Below are 19,598 nucleotides of genomic sequence, written 5' to 3' on the forward strand. Positions count from 1 at the left end.
GACCCCACCCTTATTTTCTCCTCCTCTTTGTCTTCCCTTCCTTTTCCTTTTTCTTCTTTTCAATTCATTATGGTCTTCATGATATCACCAAATGAACTGTAATAAGCCACTCACTCTCTGCTAAATGCACTGTAATTGCCCATTATAGATTCTTTGTGGGGGGCATCCATGGTTAATGTGTCTTTCATAGAGTTGAATTCATGCTTAACCTTTTGTACTAGATCATTTTCAGACACATTTAGCCAGCCGTCCCTTTGACATCTGCGTCTGAATGTCAAACTCAACATTTCCAAAATAGTATTCATTGCATTCATGGAAACCCTCTCCTCTTCCATTATTTTTCTGCCAGTCATTTGGAGTTGGCCCTCAACTCTTCTTGTGCCTCATTTTTCACTTTCAGTTAAGCACTAAGGCCTTTGAATCTTTCTTATATATGCCTTGAATCTGGTCTCTTCTCTCAACCTTTACCACTTATCTCCTGATCCTATTGTTACCAGTCCATGTCTGCGTCAGGGGCTGGCCATACCCCGGCACAGGTCTGGGAACTTTCATGAGTTAGTTCTTGCCTAGTGCAGGAAAAGTTTCAAGATACAAGTCCAAGTGAAAGTGAAGCAAAGGAAGGGCCCCTGGAGTGTTGCTTTTCCACAAAATACCACGTGCGGGCATGTACGTACAGTGCAATTGAATCTTCATGGCCACACTCCAGGGGCCAAAGAGCCACAGTTTGCCGACCACTGGGATAGAAGCAAAGGATACACCTGAGGAAAGGATACACCTGTGGAAAGGGGGATAGGCGTGCTCAAAGGAGAGGGCACGCTGTTATTCTTTGTCCTGAGAATTTTATCTATTTTTGATACGTGGAAATTTTAGAGGAGGTCCCAAGGAAGCATCTGAACAGAATATTCATTAGATTTCGGGGCTTGTTGTTTAGTGTGCTGGGTATTAAAATGGGGTCATTCTCTGGTTAGTTTCACCTTCATCGTGGGTTAGTCTGGATCTCACTGGTTTTTGTTACCTAACCCCCTGACTATGGTGATTTGAACCATCTTAGGCATCTTCACTCAGGGAGGATAGGATCTTGTGCTTTATCAGCTGGTGTTAATTGTTCAGCTATCCCGGCCGTTGTTAAACCATTTGCTCAGTTTCTTCATTCCATTTGCCAGGGAATTGTCCTAGTTTCTTACTAATCTGCTTCACTATACACCCCTGAGCCATATGAGATGCTAGGCACTTTATTCACTTAAAAACTAAACAAAGGCGTGTTGGGGCAAGCACACAGTCACAAGCTACCTTCATTTATTGTTTTCCTGTTGTGCACGACCACATAACTCAGTCAAATGAGTCAAAACTATTAGCTTTGCTCATGGTCTTTTCAGAGCTAAAATCCTACCATTTGATGTCAGAAGCAGCTAATCACTACTAAACTTAATGTAGGACATTAACATGAGAATGCAATAGGAAAAATTTATTTGAGGGTTCCATGCCACAGAAAGCTATGCTTCTCGAAAGGAATTTGTTCTTTTTGGCCTCAACGCTCAGGAAACTCAAGAACATGGGCGATTCCCTTTATCTCACTGATGTCCTGCTAGTGAGGAGCCACGTGGGCGGTTGGAACCTTACGTTAATGTTTACGCTGGCATGTCATGTCTTTCTCCTCTCTTCTTTATGGACTAAGAGAGTAGATGAAGAAATACACAAACCAATAATAAATAGACCAGCATGTCATGCCCCAAATATAGTATTAATGTCCGTTTTATAAAAGTACAATTTGAGATTTATCGGCAGGGACTGAATGTATTTGCAAACCCAACGTGTTTCATTTTATGTGTGCTTCTCTACTGGCCTGCCAGTTGACCGGTTCTTTATTACACTTGGACTGCCCACGGGCAAGGGCCATGTATTGTCCTCTCTTTGTAAGAAAGCTCATTACTGGTCATTGACTGATATTTATTCTCTTTATTTCCTCCCTTCTCATAGTAAACCAGTTTCCTCTTCATTCACTTTAGAATCTCTTTGATCCTTCCATTTAAATAGTGGGCCTACGTGTGTGAGTCATTTCTGAAATCGCTTTTGCTGTGGGCCTTCAGGGGAGGGCTCTGTTGGCTCGTTGGCACGGATGGAGAAATGAAGCAAGAGAAGCCCCCGCCCCCTCAGCTGCCTCCAACCTCCACCTTCTCAGCTGAGTCCTGTTAGAAAAGAAAACCAGGCCAGAAGGAGACATTCCCCCCATTTCCATTTTGATTTAAAGGGGGGAGGGATGACAATGATTTTCCTCCTGCGTCTTTGAAGTGCGTTTCCAATTCTTCAGCTGGTTCTCTGTTTTCCCTTTGTAATAAACAGCACTGGATTTTACATGTGTGGGGCTATCCACCCACAGGACCCCAGCCTCCTCGCCTTTGGCACTGTTATGGGGAAGGTGAGGGAAAGATGATTGGAAACAATCACGCAACCATTCCATTTTGCTGATGCTTGAATCCAGGGGAATTTTCTCATTTAATTCTCTGAAATGAAGAGCCCCTCTGTTAGCCTTAAAATGTAAACAAGAGGCCTTTAATGTGCGCTTTCCCCAGAAATGGAATACCGGCTGCTCATATTGATCCAAAACACTGCTGTGGGTTTTTGTTTTTTTGTTTTTTTGTTGTTGTTTTGTTGTTCTTTTCTATATTTGTAAGTTTTGCGATTGCAGTGATATGATATAGGGTTGTTTGAATGTGGCTTGAGGATTGCTGGTAAGTGGCATGGTTATTCTAAGCTGTAAGCAGAAATGTAAAAGGATGCTCTGAGAACGCTTGCCTGAGCTCTTCTTGTCTATCCACACACAAAGGGAACACGAAGATCCCAGGCATTTTCCCAATTATTTCAATTTATACCCGCCTCTTGAAACTCAATTCTCTGAGTCTGGTGTTTCAGACAAAGCACACTTTGTGTGAATGATACAGATAATAGCTCCCAGTCCATTTCATTCCAGCCTGGACCAGGTGTTGTGTCGAGTGTGTGCGTCAGCTACAGCTAACGGACCTTGCACTTCCAGCATGCTCGGTTTTGCATCCAGGAACGTCTGAGTGAGAGCACAGATCCCATGCCATGATACACATAGTAACTGCAACTGAATGTGTGTAATGCTTTCTCATGAAAAAGCCATTTAAATCCCTATTTTTTGGAGGAAGGGAGGTAAAATGACCTGTCTGAGGTCACACAGCCTGGCAGTAGTAAGGCTGTGTGCAAGCCTAGGTCTGTAAATTCTCAATCCAGAGTTGTACCCATTTCCCCATACCTGCCTTCCCTAGGGGGGAAGCCAAGAACGAGAAGATATTGCCAGAATGGGTGCTCAGGGCAGCGGTGAAGGTGAAGAAACACCAAGGTCTTGTTTCTTCAAGGACAGCACAGAAGAGTAAATTTTGAAATAACTCAACACTAAATAGAGTTCTAATTCTGAGAGTTGCCTTAAGTGTAAGCAGAGAGGGCTCGCTCTCTGAAATTAGCAGACATTTATTCATCTAATGCTTGTTAGGATCCCACTGCGTGACAGGCATTGTGCCCGGAACTGTGGCAGACGTGACTTGATTGAGATTAGATACTTCACCCCAGGCTCTCACTGTCTTCTGAGGGAAAGATGGTGAAAGGTTGGAGGGTCATGATTGCTGTTGGCTAGTCAGCTGCAGTGACATGAGTAGCTGAATAGATGGTTGGTTGGATTAAAAGATATGAAAGAAATGAGTGACTGGACTAAAGACTAAATCATGGAGTTGATGAATGCTCACAGTTGTTGAATTCTACGACTGGGGTTTCTGTTTGTTTTTTATTTTCCTGGGACTGTAACCCTCACTAAAAGAGAGCAAGAGAGCTAGGATATTAATCAATCCAACCACCCAGAGTCTTTAATTTTCTGTTTAAAGAGCTTATGAGGACCCAGCAAATTCAAGGGTGGCTGCCTCAAGCCTGCCGAGCCCAGGGGTTGGGAGTTATTGTCTGCACCCAGGAGCCTGTGAATGAGGTTGGATTCATGTTGGCCCTGGAGTCGGGCAGGTCTGTGTTAGAATCTAGCCTCTGTTGTGGCCCCACTAGTTAAGAGGTCATGCTGTGACCCTGGGCAAGCTCTTGTCCCCACTTTACAGGTTAGAAAAACCTGTAAAGGTTTTTCTAACCTGTAAAGTGGGGACAACACAATATACAGGTTTGGATAGGATCAAATGCATTCCAAATGTGGTGCCTGCAACCCAGCAGGAGCTCAACACATTGCCTGTCTCTCAAACTCAATATTCCACTCTCCCACTTCTGCTCATTTCCGATGGCTTTCCAGGAAATGGCTTCTGTCCTTTATGAAAATATATCTGTTATCATGACTCCTACTGACGAGAAAACTCAGGTATGTATGTGACCATGGACTAGCTTAGAAAGGCTTGAAGATGGGAATAATTTAAGAAGATATTCATTGTCTTGGATTGGGTTCTCAGAAGCAAGCTCTAAGATGAGGCCTGGGGGAAGGTGACTTACTTATTAGGCGGTGTTTCAAGAACCACTGCTAGAGTAAAGATTGAAATTCATGGAGCCAGGCAACCGCATAAGTCTCCAGAGGGAACAGGAGCTGGGGTGAAGGGATTAAGGAATCCTGTGTAGCGTGATGCAGAGAGAGGCAGTGGGTCTGCAGTGATAAGCCTGGAGGGGTGAGGATGTAAGCCTGTTATAACAAGTGTCCTAAGTGCTTATAAATTGATTCGAATGCCAGATGTCACTGAATTGGAACCAAATGGGGTCAAGGGATAAAAGACACAACTCCTTGCAGTCAAAAAGCTACCATGACTCATTTCTCCTATTGCGTGAATGTGAAATGGAGCACGTTGCTTTGATGGGAACCCTCTTTTCAAGCCTTCCCAGATTTGTTCAGTATAGAAGCTACTTGGCTCAGCCCCAAGCCATCTCTGCATGTCCTTCTGTGAGCCAGGGTGAGGAGGTGGGGGAGGCAGTGTGCTAGCAGGCTGAGCTACACTCATCTGGTATGGCATTGCAAAGGCAATCATCCTAAGTATTAGGGCACAAGTCAAATTTGGGGTCATGACTCAGTTGGCCATATCTGCACCTTTGTTTTCCTAAAAGAACTTTCTTTTTTGTTGTTAATCCTCACCCAAGGATATTTTCCCCCTGATGTTTAGAGAGAGTGGAAAGGAGGGGGAGAGAAGAGAGAGAGAGAGAGAAACATTGATGTGTGAGAGACACGTAGATTGGTTGCCTCCTGCATGCGCCCCGACCAAGGCCAATCCTGAAGTATGTGCCCTTGACCCACATTGAACCTGGAACCCTTCTCGAACCCAGGGCCGACATCTTACCACTGAGCCAAACCAGCTAGGGCCTAAAAGCTCTTTCTATGGAGCTGGCTGGTGGTTGAATGGATGTGCTGGCAGGGAGGAGGCCATGGCAGCAGCTGGTCATCAATGGCAGGGTACATGATCTTGGAAGGTGTGAAGGAGAGCTGCAAGTGCAGGTAGCTGTCAATTATTCTGCCCTAACAGCCTCTGGAGGTGTGATGATAGACAGGCCATGTCTGTAGCCACTCCACATCATCAGAGAAATGTCAACGGAAGCCTTTCATTACTTGCTAGTTGAGGCAAATAATGGAATGATCGCCATGATTAGATCCTAATTTGATAAACCCTAAAATCAATCTATGATTCGCTCAGTCACATGCTCAAAATGCATATGCATACACATCTGTACAGCACATTTCATCCATCAGCAAGCTGTGTTGACACTGCCTCAAGACTGTACCCCAATTATGTCCACTTCTGCATCTCTCTCCTGCCACTAACTCATCAAACTTTTATCTTCTCTCCTCTTCACTATTACAGTAAGGAGGCAGGAGAGCTTAGTAGATGTGAACACGAACCCTGGAATCATATTTCCTGGGTTTAAACCCCAGCTCTGCCACTTTCTAGGTGTGTGATCTTAAGTAAGTTACTGAATCTCTTCGAGCTTCAGTTTTCTAATTCATAAAATGGGCATAATGATATACTTCTTTTATTATTATTATTATTATTATTAGTTAAGGTATTACAAATGTGTCCTCAACCCCCCCCCATTACTTCCTCATAGAGAGAATGCCTGGTAGAGAGTGAGGGCTCAATCAATAGTATACCTCTTCTTTCCCTCTACAAAAAGCTTCCTCAGTGTTCTCATGCCTCTCTTTCTAGGCCCTCCCTCCTCTCTTCATTAAAAATATAAAAACAAAACATATTTATCTCTACCTAGTAATCAAACTCCGTGCCATGGGCCACGGGGTCTAATGAGACCTGGTCCCAGTCAGGCTCTCCAAGTTTATTGTCTCATATTATGCACCCCATTTTCTATAATTCCAGTCACACTCACTTCCATATGCAACCTTCCAACAAGCTAAGCAGATTTTTACCCCAGGGCCTTTGCATGCCATTTCTTCTGCTTGGGATGCTTGTCCCTGAGATCCTTGTCGGTAGTTCCCTTCTCACCCCTGGTCTCAGCTCAAGTGTCTCCATCTCAGGGAGGCAGTCTTCCCTATTCACTCCAGCCCGTGCATCTCCCGCTGCCCCATTCACTATTTTGCAGGCAGCTGACAGTATTTGTTGCTGTAGCATCAGCTCTCAGGGATCTACCGAGGTCTCCTGGGATCCACGATCATTTCTGTGCATAGCGCCAGGAAGGCTTTCTCCCTCAGCGGCCAGCTCCAGCCTCGCAGGGCTGCCCTCCGGCCGTGGGGGCCTGCTTCGCCTGGGCACCCAGAGCATCCACAGTGCCTGGGGCTGTCCATCCCGAAGGTTTCACCACTCCTGCCGCTCTGCCCCTGTGGCCCACACTGTCTGCGGAGCTCCCGATGTGAGACTTGCCTGCCTTTGTACACTGCCCGGCCTCCTTCGCTCATGACCCTTCCAGAGGTTTCTGAAACACCTCCTAATAAGTAAGTCACCTTCACCCAGGCTTCATCTTAGAGCTTGCTTCTGGAGACTCTAATATAAGACAATGAATACCTTCTTAAATTATTTCTGATACCCCAATAGCATATAATATCCCTAAGAACAGTGCCGGCTGTAGAAGCTATTCATTAATATAAATATGTTGCATGTAGACTATCAGAGCTTACACATTATATTTATAATCAGTAAATTTTAATTTATACTTATAATTTATATTTATAATCAGACATTTTTAGACATAAACATACATTTTCTTAAAGATTCCAGCACTTACACATATCGATTTACTGTTCCTGCTGTCACTGTGTGTCTGAATGGCAAGTACCAACTTATTAGTAGGGCGTTAGCTTATAGGTTTAGTACAATGGCATGCTTTATGCTAAGGATAATGGATGTATGGTAAAAGCAATAGCTTGGGTTGGACTTTAAGTGAGTATTTACAATTAAGTTCTGGAAGTCCATTTCTCTCTTGGGATTTCACCTCCCTGGATATCTGACCAGGATTTTTACAGCTGCCGAGTTCTGAGGTCTCCTAAGTAGGCTGTGTTGGCTTATCTGGGGAGATGTGTTTTGGCCCTTGGGGTTCATCAGGAGGAGAGTGAGGGATGGTTCTGGACCTTATAATTAGGCATGTTTTCCGGGAGGTGGGGAAGGGAATAGTGAAGAGTGCATTAGGGGAAACACTAGTAGAGTTTTAAGAGGCTTGTAACCTGATCTGGAATATGAAGTTCGTGGATAGTTATTGATTTCCTGGTGGGTGGAATTGCTTTTCTCCCTATCCCACAGCTGGAGGAGGGAGGTTGTGAGAAGAAATTGCTATCCATCAGACTGGAGAGGTGTCTGTGGAGGTCCCTGCGAGACTGGCTGATGGGACCAAGTGGCCTCTGACACGTGCAGATGCTCCCCAAGCCCGTGGAAGAAAAGCAGCCTAGCAGAGCTGCTCTTACACTGCTCAGATCTTGCCCGGGAGAATTTGGAGTTTCAATTACTTGTTTGCCAAAAGGCCTGGGGCGAGGGCAGGGTGATCCTTGACAGCCAAATGTTCCTCACCTTCCCCCAAGAGGGTTGAGCTGAGCTGAATTCTCCTTGCAGTCAATAGGAACTCAGCCGGAGCAGAATGAGTTTCACCTTAGAGCCTGTGAAAATCGAGCAGGAGTGAAAAGTGGATTAACCTGGGGATTAACCGGTGCCGGTGAGGAAGGAAGGGCTGGCTGTGAGCAGAGTGAAATTTCAAGTGCAGGCAGACACGGGCAGGCTTAGAAAGGAGATGACCACACTGAAGATGTGACTGTCTTTCACTTTGCTCCAATAGTAGGCGAGGGGTTCCAGAGTGTTCCCGTTCTCCTCATTGTGCTGGTGGAACCAGGATGTGCCTGGGGTGCCAGTCTCACCCTCAGGGATTTTATGGGTTGTTTTTTTGGTTCTCAGCTTCAGGGAGGTGGTTTCTGCGTGTGGACATTGATCCCATGTACAGGCCTCTGCGGACCCTCCCTCAGTTCTGGGCTCATACTGAACCCATACCTCTCAAAATCCTCAAGGGATGATGGTGTACCCCAGCTTCCAGAGACAATATGAATTTAGAATGTGAGGCAATTACACCTTTTGTTTTCAGCTTCAGGCCACAGTTTTATTTATGGGATGATAAGAGTCTCACTTGTCCTGTTACATAGACAATGACCACAGAGGGTGACAAATGGTGAGGCAGAAGTCAAGTCTGGACACTACAGGAGCACAGAACAGGGTCACCCAGATCAGAGGTGGGTGTCAGGAATATTGCCCAAGGGGATTCGCATCTCTGTGAAGATCTAGAGCAGCGGTTCTCAATCTGTGGGTCTCGATCCCTTTGGTGGTCGAACGACCCTTTCACAGGGGTCGCCTAAGACCATCCTGCATATCAGATATTTACATTATGATTCATAACAATAGCAACATTACAGTTATGAAGTAGCAACGAAAATAATTTTATGGTTGGGTCACAACATGAGGAACTGTATTTAAAGAGCCAGAAGGTTGAGAACCACTGATCTAGAGGGTAGGAAGCGGTTAGTGAGGAGAAGATGGGTGGGTAAGAGCTTTACGGGCAAAGAAATAATGTACAAAGGTCCAACAGGAGGACAGACAGGGCTGGGTAGCGTGGGAAGAGGGAGCTGGACAGGTAGAAGGGCTTGGTTACAAAGAGCTTACCAAACTCACCCTCAGGGCAATAGGAGATGCCCTTCAAGGAGGCGCCTTGTGGTCAGGCTACAGTTTGGGGGAAATTTCTGCCCCTGAGACTGAAAGTGGGGAGGCCAGGGTGGGAGACTTGGCACAGGAGATGGAGGTGGATATGACTTCATGGTGGAGTGGATGTTGGGGAGAGCAAGGAGGAATCAAATTTGCTGGTTGACAGTGTGACAGGGACGTCTTCCCCCTGAGAGGGAGCTGAGGAGCAGGAGCCGGGCTGCGCACAGATGGGAAGTTGGGAGGTGTTCCCGGGAGTGTCTCCCTCCTAGGGCTATGGCCGTGGTCATGGCCACTGGTGCTTTTTAGCCAGATGCATCTCAAGGTGGTTTTCCAAAGTGGACAAAGGATCTCCATTTCATTCTTTCTGTGGGGCTGATATTGGGGAGAAAGAGGTGAGGAAAAGGAGCATCTTATTTGCAATATCCCTGGCCCTTGAAATGATTGCAAAAGCGTGTCACATTTCAGGAGAGCTGTGCATTCAGGCGCTAGCATCTTCTACCACAGGAGAGAACTTTCTGGAAAGGAAGCAGGGCCCAGAAACACTGCAGCTTCCTCTCTGCAGCCACTTTGACGCATGAAGACTCTTTTCTATGAAAACACAGAGCTGAGTAGCTCTGCAGGCTCCTCAGTACCTGGTCTGAATTGCAATTTAGGCTTGTCACTGGCTGGCAGGTCTTCAGCTTGTGTCAGGCACTGGGTCCCAGGCTGGGTTTGCAGGTCTTTCATACTCATTGCCTCTGCCTAGAAAGATTGATCTGAGGCTCTGCAATATTTATCTTTTAAGTCATTTGTGTTTGTTTGCTTGACAATCAAGTCTCAATTTAGAGATGCTGTTTCCCGAAGCCTTACAGACTAATAGGATTTCACAGCTCCAATTACAAAGGAGAAAAATCATTTCATCTCCAAACGGAGGAGCCAGATGTTTCTGAGAAATCATGGTTCACAAGAAGACAAAAGTACTTCCGAAAACCAGGCTCCATTATTAATGGCTTCCTCGGCTAAAATCTCACTGACTCTCAGCACCAGGAATCTTTGTCTTGTTGGGGATGCGGTTTTTGATCTGTAAAGTAGATGACTTTCATATTGGTAAACCGCGGCAGCGCCCACAGTCACAATGGTTTATAAGCAGTGTAAACATGTCCACTGCCTTTCCCCCAGCAAAGGTGTCCTCCGTCCTGATACTTCCTCTGAACCGATATTGTCTGGAATCATAGAATATTTGATGGGTTTTAACAATCATTCAGTTCAGCCCTTCATCTGATACTTTAAGAACATCTTTTAATATGTTTTCTTATTGATTTCAGAGAGAGGAAAGGAGAGGGAGAGAGAGATAGAAACATCAGTGAGAAATATTGATCGACTGCCTCCTGCATGTCCCCTATTGCAACCCGGGCATGTGCAAACCAGCAACCTCCTGGTGCATGGGATGATGCTCAAACAATTGAGCCACAGGCTGGGCTCATCTGATACATTGAATGCCTTTCCATAGACAACTACCCCTGCTTAAACACTTCTAGGATGGAGAGCTCTCTACTAGACCTTTCCATGGGAATTTACTAATTTTGCTCAATTTTAATTAGAATTTAAAGTTTAGTGACTTCCCAAAGAGATCTTTGTTAATATCTAAAAATCTGGCCTATTCTCTGGGATTCATATCTTTGTGATGGAATCAAATGGAGGTATCACAACTAGAATTCCAACAGAATGAACTTTTAAGAAAAAGCACACAATCAGGTCTTAATTATTCCATAGCTCTGTTTTTATGGCCAGTCCGAACAGGTTGGGGGAGGGACTGGAATGGTGAGTGACTTTCTATGGGAATCTTAACCTAATCTTTAACATTAACATTTTTGCAAGGAGCCTATATTCTTGAATTAATTATTTAATGAAAAGTTTTCTAAAAATAACAAGGAAAGGAAAGTAAGCAAGGAGGATGCTCAAGCACCTCTACACTGCCTTCTTTCCAGAATGCCGGGATATCCTGCTTCCTGTCATCACCAGAGAGCTGAAGGAGCTGCTCGAGCAGAAGGACGACGGGTCCCAGCAGCAGCTGCAGGAGAAGAGGTTCTGCGTGGAGCTACTCAACAGCATTCTGGAGGTGCTCAGCTCTCAGGATGCGGTGAGTGCTCACGATGACAGAGATATCCTGGACACAGACTAGGGCCGAGCTGATGAGGATCTAAAATGTTTGTGCTGACGAATGGCAAATGAAGTCTAAAGATGAAGGCCAATGGCTTGCCCAGCGGGTCTGCTTCTCCAGTGACTAACCCCCATGACTGTGAAAGATGGCTTGGGGATTAGGGTTGAGCGTGTAGCATTCTGTGGGCATATTTTTCATTAGACAGTCTTGTGGTGTAGGTAATACATATTGCAGGCTTTTTAGATGACTGGTCCATTTCCAAAGCCTGGTTTGCAGGGGCAGGAGGGGCAGTTTCCCATGCCTACATGACCAAGAGAAAAACCTCCTACCGCTTTCTTTGCTGATTGGATTGAATCTTATTTCTCCAGTTAGCCCCTGCAATGGAGAAAATGGTTAAGAGTCATTCTGGATGAGCAGATTGCTCAGGAGTGATGTCCAGGAGGTATTTACCCTGGATGGGCTGGTTTCAGAGGACAGGGTAGAACCAAACAATCAACTAAGTCTTTTCTAAGTGTTAGTGTAAGCTTTCCTCCTCCTCCCTCCCCAACCCCCACTCCCAGAAAATACTCAGAGAAGGACTTTCTGGATGAACTCTATCTGTGATAGACTATAATTAGAAAACTCTGCAGAACAATGCTCCTTCACTGCTCATATCCCATAGTCAACCATTACTATCAATTTCTTTGCATTTCTCTCTTTTGTGTCATTCTTTCCATTCTTGCTTTCCTAATTACTAGTAAGCTTCCTCTAATCTCATTACTATGAAAATGCAGCAGCTTGCTTGCTTTCTTCAAGCATTCATTCATTCATTCATTCACTCATTCACTCATTGTATAGTATATGATGCACCAGGTGTGTGCCAGGTATTGGGCATACAAAGGCATGGTCTCTTAAGAAAATCTTTACAGACATATAAATAAGCAGTTGCAATATAACCTAATAACTAAAATCTACATGCATACTAGGAGTCTGGAGCCACAAAGACTGTGTGTGTGTGTGTGTGTGTGTGTGTATGTGTGTGTGTAAACATTTTTGTCAAGGAAGCCTTCACCAAGATAGTGAAGCTTCAGTTGGGTGTTCAAGGGTGAATAATTACTGATCACAGATGCTATCTTATTTCCTAGGCACTGTGCTGAATGCAATCCATTCCTTCGTTCTGCTCACTTTAACCAGTGCCCAAGATTGTTATCCTCATTTTACAGATGAAAAACCTGAAATTCATAAGCTTAATGTTCAATTATAGACAACAAATAAATTGCATGGTCAAAATTCAAACCCAAGTTGGTCCAACTCCAAAGTCTGCATAGTGATAGGCATTGGGGATACAAAAGCTTGATCTTTGTCTCTTCCTTTTCTTTCTATCCTCACCCTTTTCCTTGGGGAAAGTGTTTATAATACCCAAAAACTTGGCTACTCAAGATTCACTCCGTGATGTTATGATAATGGTGGTGTTTTCATATATACACTCATGAGCCGGTTGTTGAACTGGCCCTAGTCTTTGCTATTTGATCTTTTAAAAAAACTTTTTAAGGAAGAATTTTGTCATAACTCTCACAGTGTAGGGACATGAAGGTAGGCCTAACATTTCTCCAGAAACATTCCACAAAATATTACCTCTTCCTGTTGAAAAGAATTTATAGTGTTCCTTATATTTCAGTAATGCTCACATTCCTTTTCGTGTGGACTGTGTCAGAGGACCCCAGTTTGAGGAACACACTTTTAATGGACTAGCTGCCAATTGCCCGATTAGGGGAGGCTGGCGCCAGCTCACAGTTCCTTAAGCCATGATGCGGGGATTCCGCCCACCCCATGGGAGTGGCTCCCTGGAGTTCCATCCTGACAGGTCTCATCACTGTGCACATTGGGTAACAGCAGACACTGGTAAGAAGAGGCGATGTCTCACACACCCTGGGCCGTGGGCCTTCAAAGCAGAGAAGTGAGTGCGAGGCTCTGAGCTCCCCTGGGGGGCTGTGCATCTGAACTGGAGGTGTGTGAGAAGGCATGGTTTCTCTCTCTGCTGCCTTCAGTGCACGGCTTCCATAATGACTTCCTACTGTGGGGACTGCCAGCCCTTTCTCCAGGGGGAGCACCTGGTTGCTGGGTGAGTTTTTAAATATTGGTATTACCACTGGGTTTGGTACAAGATTTGGATACTTTTGGAGCTTCTGACTAACCTCTCCATCTCTAAGATGGAAATCTCTCCACTTCTCAAGAGCTTTTTCTCTGACAGAAATTCAGTCAGTAGCCATGATCACTTTGAACGAAATGGAAAGTCAGAAATCCCAAGTATCTAATCTAAATCTCTCTTGCTGTGGTACAGAGTGGCTCTCAACCCGGGCTGCACATTTACTCCCCCACGCTGCTCTGCAGAAGCAGCCGAGCCGAGGCTGCAGTCCCAGTTCTTCCGATTTAATTGGTCTGGGGTGGGTGGGGGCATCTCAATGACAACTTTACCAGGTGACAAGAACAGGCAGCCAGGGTGAGGACCACAGCTCAGTGCACGTCTGCAGCTTGAGCATGAACCCGAGTGCCTTGGAGGAGCTATTAAAACAGGTTTCTGGTTGTTAAGTTGGAAGGATGGGGCCTGATCATTTATTTTTCTAACAAGTTCCCAGGTGATATGGATGGTGCTGGTCCAGGAACCACACTTTAAGAATCACTGCTCCAATATGGCCTAATTTTTTCCCCATCTTCAGTATTCCCTGGAAATAGAAGAATAGTTGGGCTCATCCTCAGGCCTTTACCTTTCTAATTGAAGAGCCCTTTCCAGTCTATAAAACCTAGCATCTTGCAATATGGCATTTAATAAACCGTAAAATGGCAGAATCTTCAAGCCCATTCATTTGTACTCCTGCATTCATTTTCATGCGGGAGCTGGGACATGGCCTGTGCAAAGATCTGACTTTGAGAATCCAGACCGTTGGATGTGCCGTTTGGTTTCTACAGGCACCAACTTCTCAAAATCAGAAATTAGGAAGAAAAATAAAAAAGGATCCCAGGGTGAATGTCCTGGAATTGTTTTTTCTGGTTATTAGAATCCTCTCTGCTGACAATAGCATAGCCATCCATTGTTTAGTGGTTCTTTGTGGGCATCACAGAATAGCCATCTGCCCTCCCCAAGCATAGACTATGCCTGATGGAACCATTGCCCAGGGACAGACCGTGTGTGGAAAGTTCGCAATTGTAGTGCAGGATGCCAAGCTTCCTTTTGGGAGGCATTGTGTGTTTGGGGGATGGGAAAGAATGCTTGTCTTCAATAGGTCGTCATTGTTCTGGGAGTTCCATCCCAGCGCAGCAGGCCTGGCATGTGGAAGCTGGTTCCCTGTTATTACTTTATTCATCGTTAGCCTGGGTGGCATATGACTCAGGGCAGATGTCCACCTTAGCCTGGGAGTCAGTGTTTTTTTTAATGATGGTGTTAAATTTCCTCACTCAGCTGCATGAGTTGCACTCAACGTAGGAAAGAGACAGGCTCCGGTAAAGGGTGAAAGGTCGGACTTCTGCCTCTAGTAACCCCCTTTCTCCTCTCCGCCAAGTTTAGTTGTCAATTTCCGTTGCTTTGAAAGGCAGTTTCCCACCGGCTTCGTTCTGTGCCTGACCGTCTGCTGAGTCACTCATAAAATTTAATTTTGCACCAGACCAGGAGAGAGTTGGTTTTCCCTCTTAAAACAGGCTTTTTGTTTTTATGTGTCATCCCTCAGAAGGAAAAGAGAGTCCTTGTTTGTACCCTGCCTGCCCGTCACACAGCGGGGAAAGATGGCCCCAGACTCTGAAGAGAAGGAGGTGGTTGTACCAGTATTTGCATCGTGGATGTTGTAGAGAATGCACAACGTCTGCTTTAAAAAAAATAAACCCTTGGAGTCCATGGACTAGACCTGTGGGTCTTACCAAGGCATCTTTCAGTCCTGACTGGTATGGGGGAATCTCATACTTGGACTCATCAGCTTAGTGATGGCGAACCTTTTGAGCTCGGCATGTCAGCATTTTGAAAAACCCTAACTTAACTCTGGTGCCGTGTCACATATAGAAATTTTTTGATATTAGCAACCATAGTAAAACAAAGACTTATATTTTTGATATTTATTTTATGTATTTAAATGCCATTTAACAAAGAAAAATCAACCAAAAAAAAATGAGTTCACGTGTCACCTCTGACACGCGTGTCATAGGTTCGCCATTAGACACAGAACTTTCGCCTCTGCATGTTCTCTTGCTTGGAATGTCCTCCCCAGCTCCCATTCTTTCTGGGCAAGTAAGATGCTAAACTCCTTTTAGCTTCAGCTCAAATAATGCTTCCCTTCCGAAATTTTCTCCATTCCACATCCTCTTCCTCTCACTCCCCCACCCCCACCCCAGGCAGGACTTCCTTCTCTGGGTTGTCATAACCATGTGTTCAGACTGATATTACAGCACTGGCTGCTTTGTCACAATTCCCTGTGTGTCCCCTGCCAGGCCTTGAGCACAGAGGCTCAGCAAATCTCACTAGCTGGCTTCTCAGAGCATACACTCCCAGCCTAGCCTCATACCAATTCCCCTTTCCTCTCCATCCTCCTGCTCCGTTAACATTCTCTCAATCCCTTGCCTGCCCAGCACTCCCTCACCTGTGGGCTGTGTGGGTGCTGTTGGCACTGCCAGAATGCATCCCCTCTCTTGTGGTCCCAGGAACAGCTTATGCCTGCTGCCTGTAGCATCTGTGTGTCATCTTCTGTCACTTACCTGCCTGTGGAACCAGGAGCCCCTGATGAGAGAGGTCCACCAATCTGCCATGCAGCTCTGCCCTCCCCTCCCCATCCTTCCAATGGTGGCTGCACAAAAATATCTGTTGAAAGAATGAATAAGTATGAGTTTCCCAGATCAATAGCAGGCCCTTGGGTCTTTGGCTCTGAGTCTAAGGGGATATATATGCCTTTTCCTCCTTTTGCCTTCCTTGGATGTCGGGTACAGGGGGTTAAATGAACCACACTTAGTTTATGACATGTTATCCTTATGGGTATGTACAGGCCCTTCCTTATTTCTTTCTTTCTTTCTTTTTTTTTTTTTTTTGTGGGTGTGTGTGTGTGGTGTCTGTGTATTTCTCACCTTTCATCCCTATCTCCTGCTCCCATCCCTCTCCCTCCCCTACCTGCTAGAGGTGATTTGTCAATATGTTGAATATGCATGTCTGATGTTTGGTGCATGTAGTTTTTAACACACACACACTCCCACTCCCCAGGCATGCCCCTCTCTCAAAAGGGACCAGGCATTGACAGCAGCAGGGCATTAGCATCTTTAGCTCTGCTAAGGTCCCCAGGGTTGGCGTGCACAGGGAGTAGTCTGCCTGGAGGGTGTTCTTGGTCCAGAGCTGCCCTGACCTGCCCACGTGTGGGAGAAGCAGACTCCACAGCTCTCTGCTTGGGTGCCTTCTAAAGTGCAGCCCCCACGGTCACCCTGAGCTCCATGCTCTCTCATAATCCTCGGCAGCCTGCCTGATGCAGGCGTGAAGGGAGGCTAGTGCCTCCTCTTTGCATTACCATTTAATTCCCAGGAATCAATACCACCGTGCAAAAGCGGCAGGTTTTATTCTATCCTATCTGCGCCCTCGTATCTCTAATAACAGGCAGGGAGACAGGGCTTGCTGAAATTCTTTGTCTGGGGTGCATTCCAAGCAGAGAACAGCTAATTAATCCCCAACTTGCAGTTGAAATAGATCAAACTCTCTTGCTGTATCCAGGGCCATTTTCTTTTATTCCCTTGCTCATCCCCTGCTTCCATGGCATTAAATGTGCCTTTGCTAGACCAATGGAATGATCTTATGTGTTCATGGACAGTGACATCTGATACACTTTTTCCCCCAGCACCTTCGAGCCTGTAAAGTCTTTCCTCATAAGTCATAAGGACTTTGTTTCTGGCCACCAATGGCAAGGTAGGCTTTATTATCCTGTTTTATGAGTGAGGAAGCTGAGTCTCAGAGAGAGGCTGGGTGATCCTAGCCGAGGTCAGAGAGTTAGTAAAGGGCAGAGCTGGGAGGGAGTCACCCCACCTCACTCCAAAGTCACCGGCCTCCCACACACCATGCCCGCCACCACTGAGCATTTACACTTTCCCAGTGTCGGTTCCCTGGTGGAGGGGTGAGCACAGGCCCTGGAGTCAGGCCACATTGCATTCATATGCTCATCCGGCAGACACCAGGGCTGTCCTGGACCCTGTGTCGTATATGGGGTGATGGTAGGGAGCAGAGAAGGCCTGCATCCGAGCTCCGCCTCTTCCTAGCTGGGGACCTTGGAAGTCATGCAATCTCTCTGTGCAATGGGGTGCTTCTTCCCCAGGTGGTCAGGATTATGGGGAACACAAGCACCTGTGAACACACAGGCAGTTCCGCCCCTGGCACACAATCCACCCCCAGTGCCGGTGGCTTCTCTTCTTCCCTCGCTGTCCTTCCTTCCTTGCTCCTCCTACTGCTCCAGGCTGCCTTTGAGGCACCCCTGTCTCTCTTCTAAGAGCAGTAAAGGGCCCAGTGGCCTCCTGGGAGAATGGCAAACAGGTACTGTGCCCTTCCCACTGAGGCAGCCCCTTCCCGCCAGCCTGCGGCACCAGCTGCTTCGGAGGAGGCTTGCCAAGGAAGATACTGCAGACAGAGCAAAGAGTCCCTGCAGGGTAGCTGCACTTCCTAAGTGTTCCCTGGTGGGGAGAAAAGAGCCAGCCCCCTTCCCAGGGGCTCCTTAGGGCCCCAGAACTGCGGGGCTCAGGATAGTCACTGCTGGGGGTCGTGTGCTGGGGCTGACCACACCAGCTCCTGAGAACCCAGCATTACATTTTTAAAATCTTGTGAGTTATTTTATTAAATCACTGCCATTATTAAAAATTTATATAAATATCTATAAGTAAATAGACTAATTAAAATCAGAGGCAACAAATAGATACTCAAAACGCATCACTTCCTAATGATCTCTACCCTGGATTCTTGCATCTAGTGGGTTCTTTTGGTGGGAATACTACGCAATGCTCTGTGGCTGCACATCTCTTCCCAACTCCGTGTTCAGTGATGTCACATTGGCAGCTTGAAACCTACTGTCAGTGAGGACTCACACACAGTATTGCCATCACTGTCTATCCAAGTCTTTAGTTTTTCTTCCCTGAGAGCCGACTGGTAAACATGTGCCGACACATCACTGCCTGGGACTCAAAGGAATTGCAGAAAACAAGGCAAGCCCAGGGGAGCTGCCCGTGCGCCTCTTCTTCCCGTGGCCCTGGCTCTGCTGCCCTAAAGGTTCTCATGGGACCGAGCAAAGAGAAGCTGCTCCGGGGAGGCAGCGGCTTTTCAGACAGACTAAACACTCAACCTAGAGCAGAGATGTAGAAGGATGCTTCAGTTGCCATGGCAATTCTTACTGACTGGCAATGGCTTCTTTCCTAGCCGCGTTGAGAATGTGGTGGCCTACATAGACCAGGGAGAGAGCTCCCAGGTTCCTGCACAGGTGAGGGGTGGGCAGAGTGACCTCGGGCTGTGGGTTCGCTCTGCCTAAACCAGATGTTCAGTCCACACAGCTGTGGGAGAAGCACACTTCCCAGGGACAGTATTGATTTTCCTTTCAGTAGGTTTTGACCCTTTGGCCTTAAATAGGGTTCAAAGATGAATAAAAATTCATTCTGATTAGCAAACATCACAGTAATCATTGTTACAAGGTAGAAGCATCTATGAATACCAAACTTGTTGGGCTAAAGTGTGAGGAGAATCAGGATATTTGCATAGTCTCAAGGTATCTTCCCAAAGTATCCACTTATTAATGACACAAGGAATGATAGAAACTTTACAGTGGAGAAACCTGATAGGCACCACCTTACAGTAACCAGGTGATGACAGAGAGCACCCCCAGTAAAGACATAAAGCAGCATCCTGTGCCTCTTGACAAGATGTACTGAGGACAAGATTTACTCATGTGGGAAATTGTGCCAAAAAGGCACAACCCGGATATCATAATTAGAAAGCATTCAACAAACCCCAGTTGAAGGATATTCTACAAAATAATAGACTAATACTCTTCAAAAGTTAAAGTCATAGGAAAGACCAGGGGAACCCATCACATATTGGAGGGCACTTAGGAACCATGGCAACTAAATTCACCGTACAATCCTGAATTGGGTCATGGACCAGAAACTAGACATTAGAAGGAAACTGGCTAAACTAGAATCAGGCTTGCCATTTAGTAAGTAGAGTTGTGCCATTGTGAATTTCCTGGTTTGATCATTGTGCTCTGGTGATGTTAGCATGTAGGGAAGTTGGATGAAGAGTACATAGGCACCTTCTCTGCTACGTTTGC

The 19,598-nt window shown here is 46.0% G+C and overlaps 1 protein-coding gene across 2 annotated transcripts in view; it reads left to right on the forward strand.

Moving 5' to 3' along the window:
- Positions 1–19,598, forward strand: part of DOCK2 (dedicator of cytokinesis 2) — a 365,121-nt gene that overhangs the window by 122,140 nt on the left and 223,383 nt on the right. For both annotated transcript variants that reach the window (XM_015565082.1, XM_006765379.2), the window contains exon 26: positions 11,129–11,280. In XM_015565082.1, the coding sequence (XP_015420568.1) occupies positions 11,129–11,280 (152 nt within the window). The remainder of the gene's footprint in view (positions 1–11,128; positions 11,281–19,598) is intronic.

The sequence above is a fragment of the Myotis davidii genome, unplaced genomic scaffold (assembly GCF_000327345.1).
Source record: "Myotis davidii unplaced genomic scaffold, ASM32734v1 scaffold399, whole genome shotgun sequence".
Classification (NCBI taxonomy): domain Eukaryota; kingdom Metazoa; phylum Chordata; class Mammalia; order Chiroptera; family Vespertilionidae; genus Myotis; species Myotis davidii.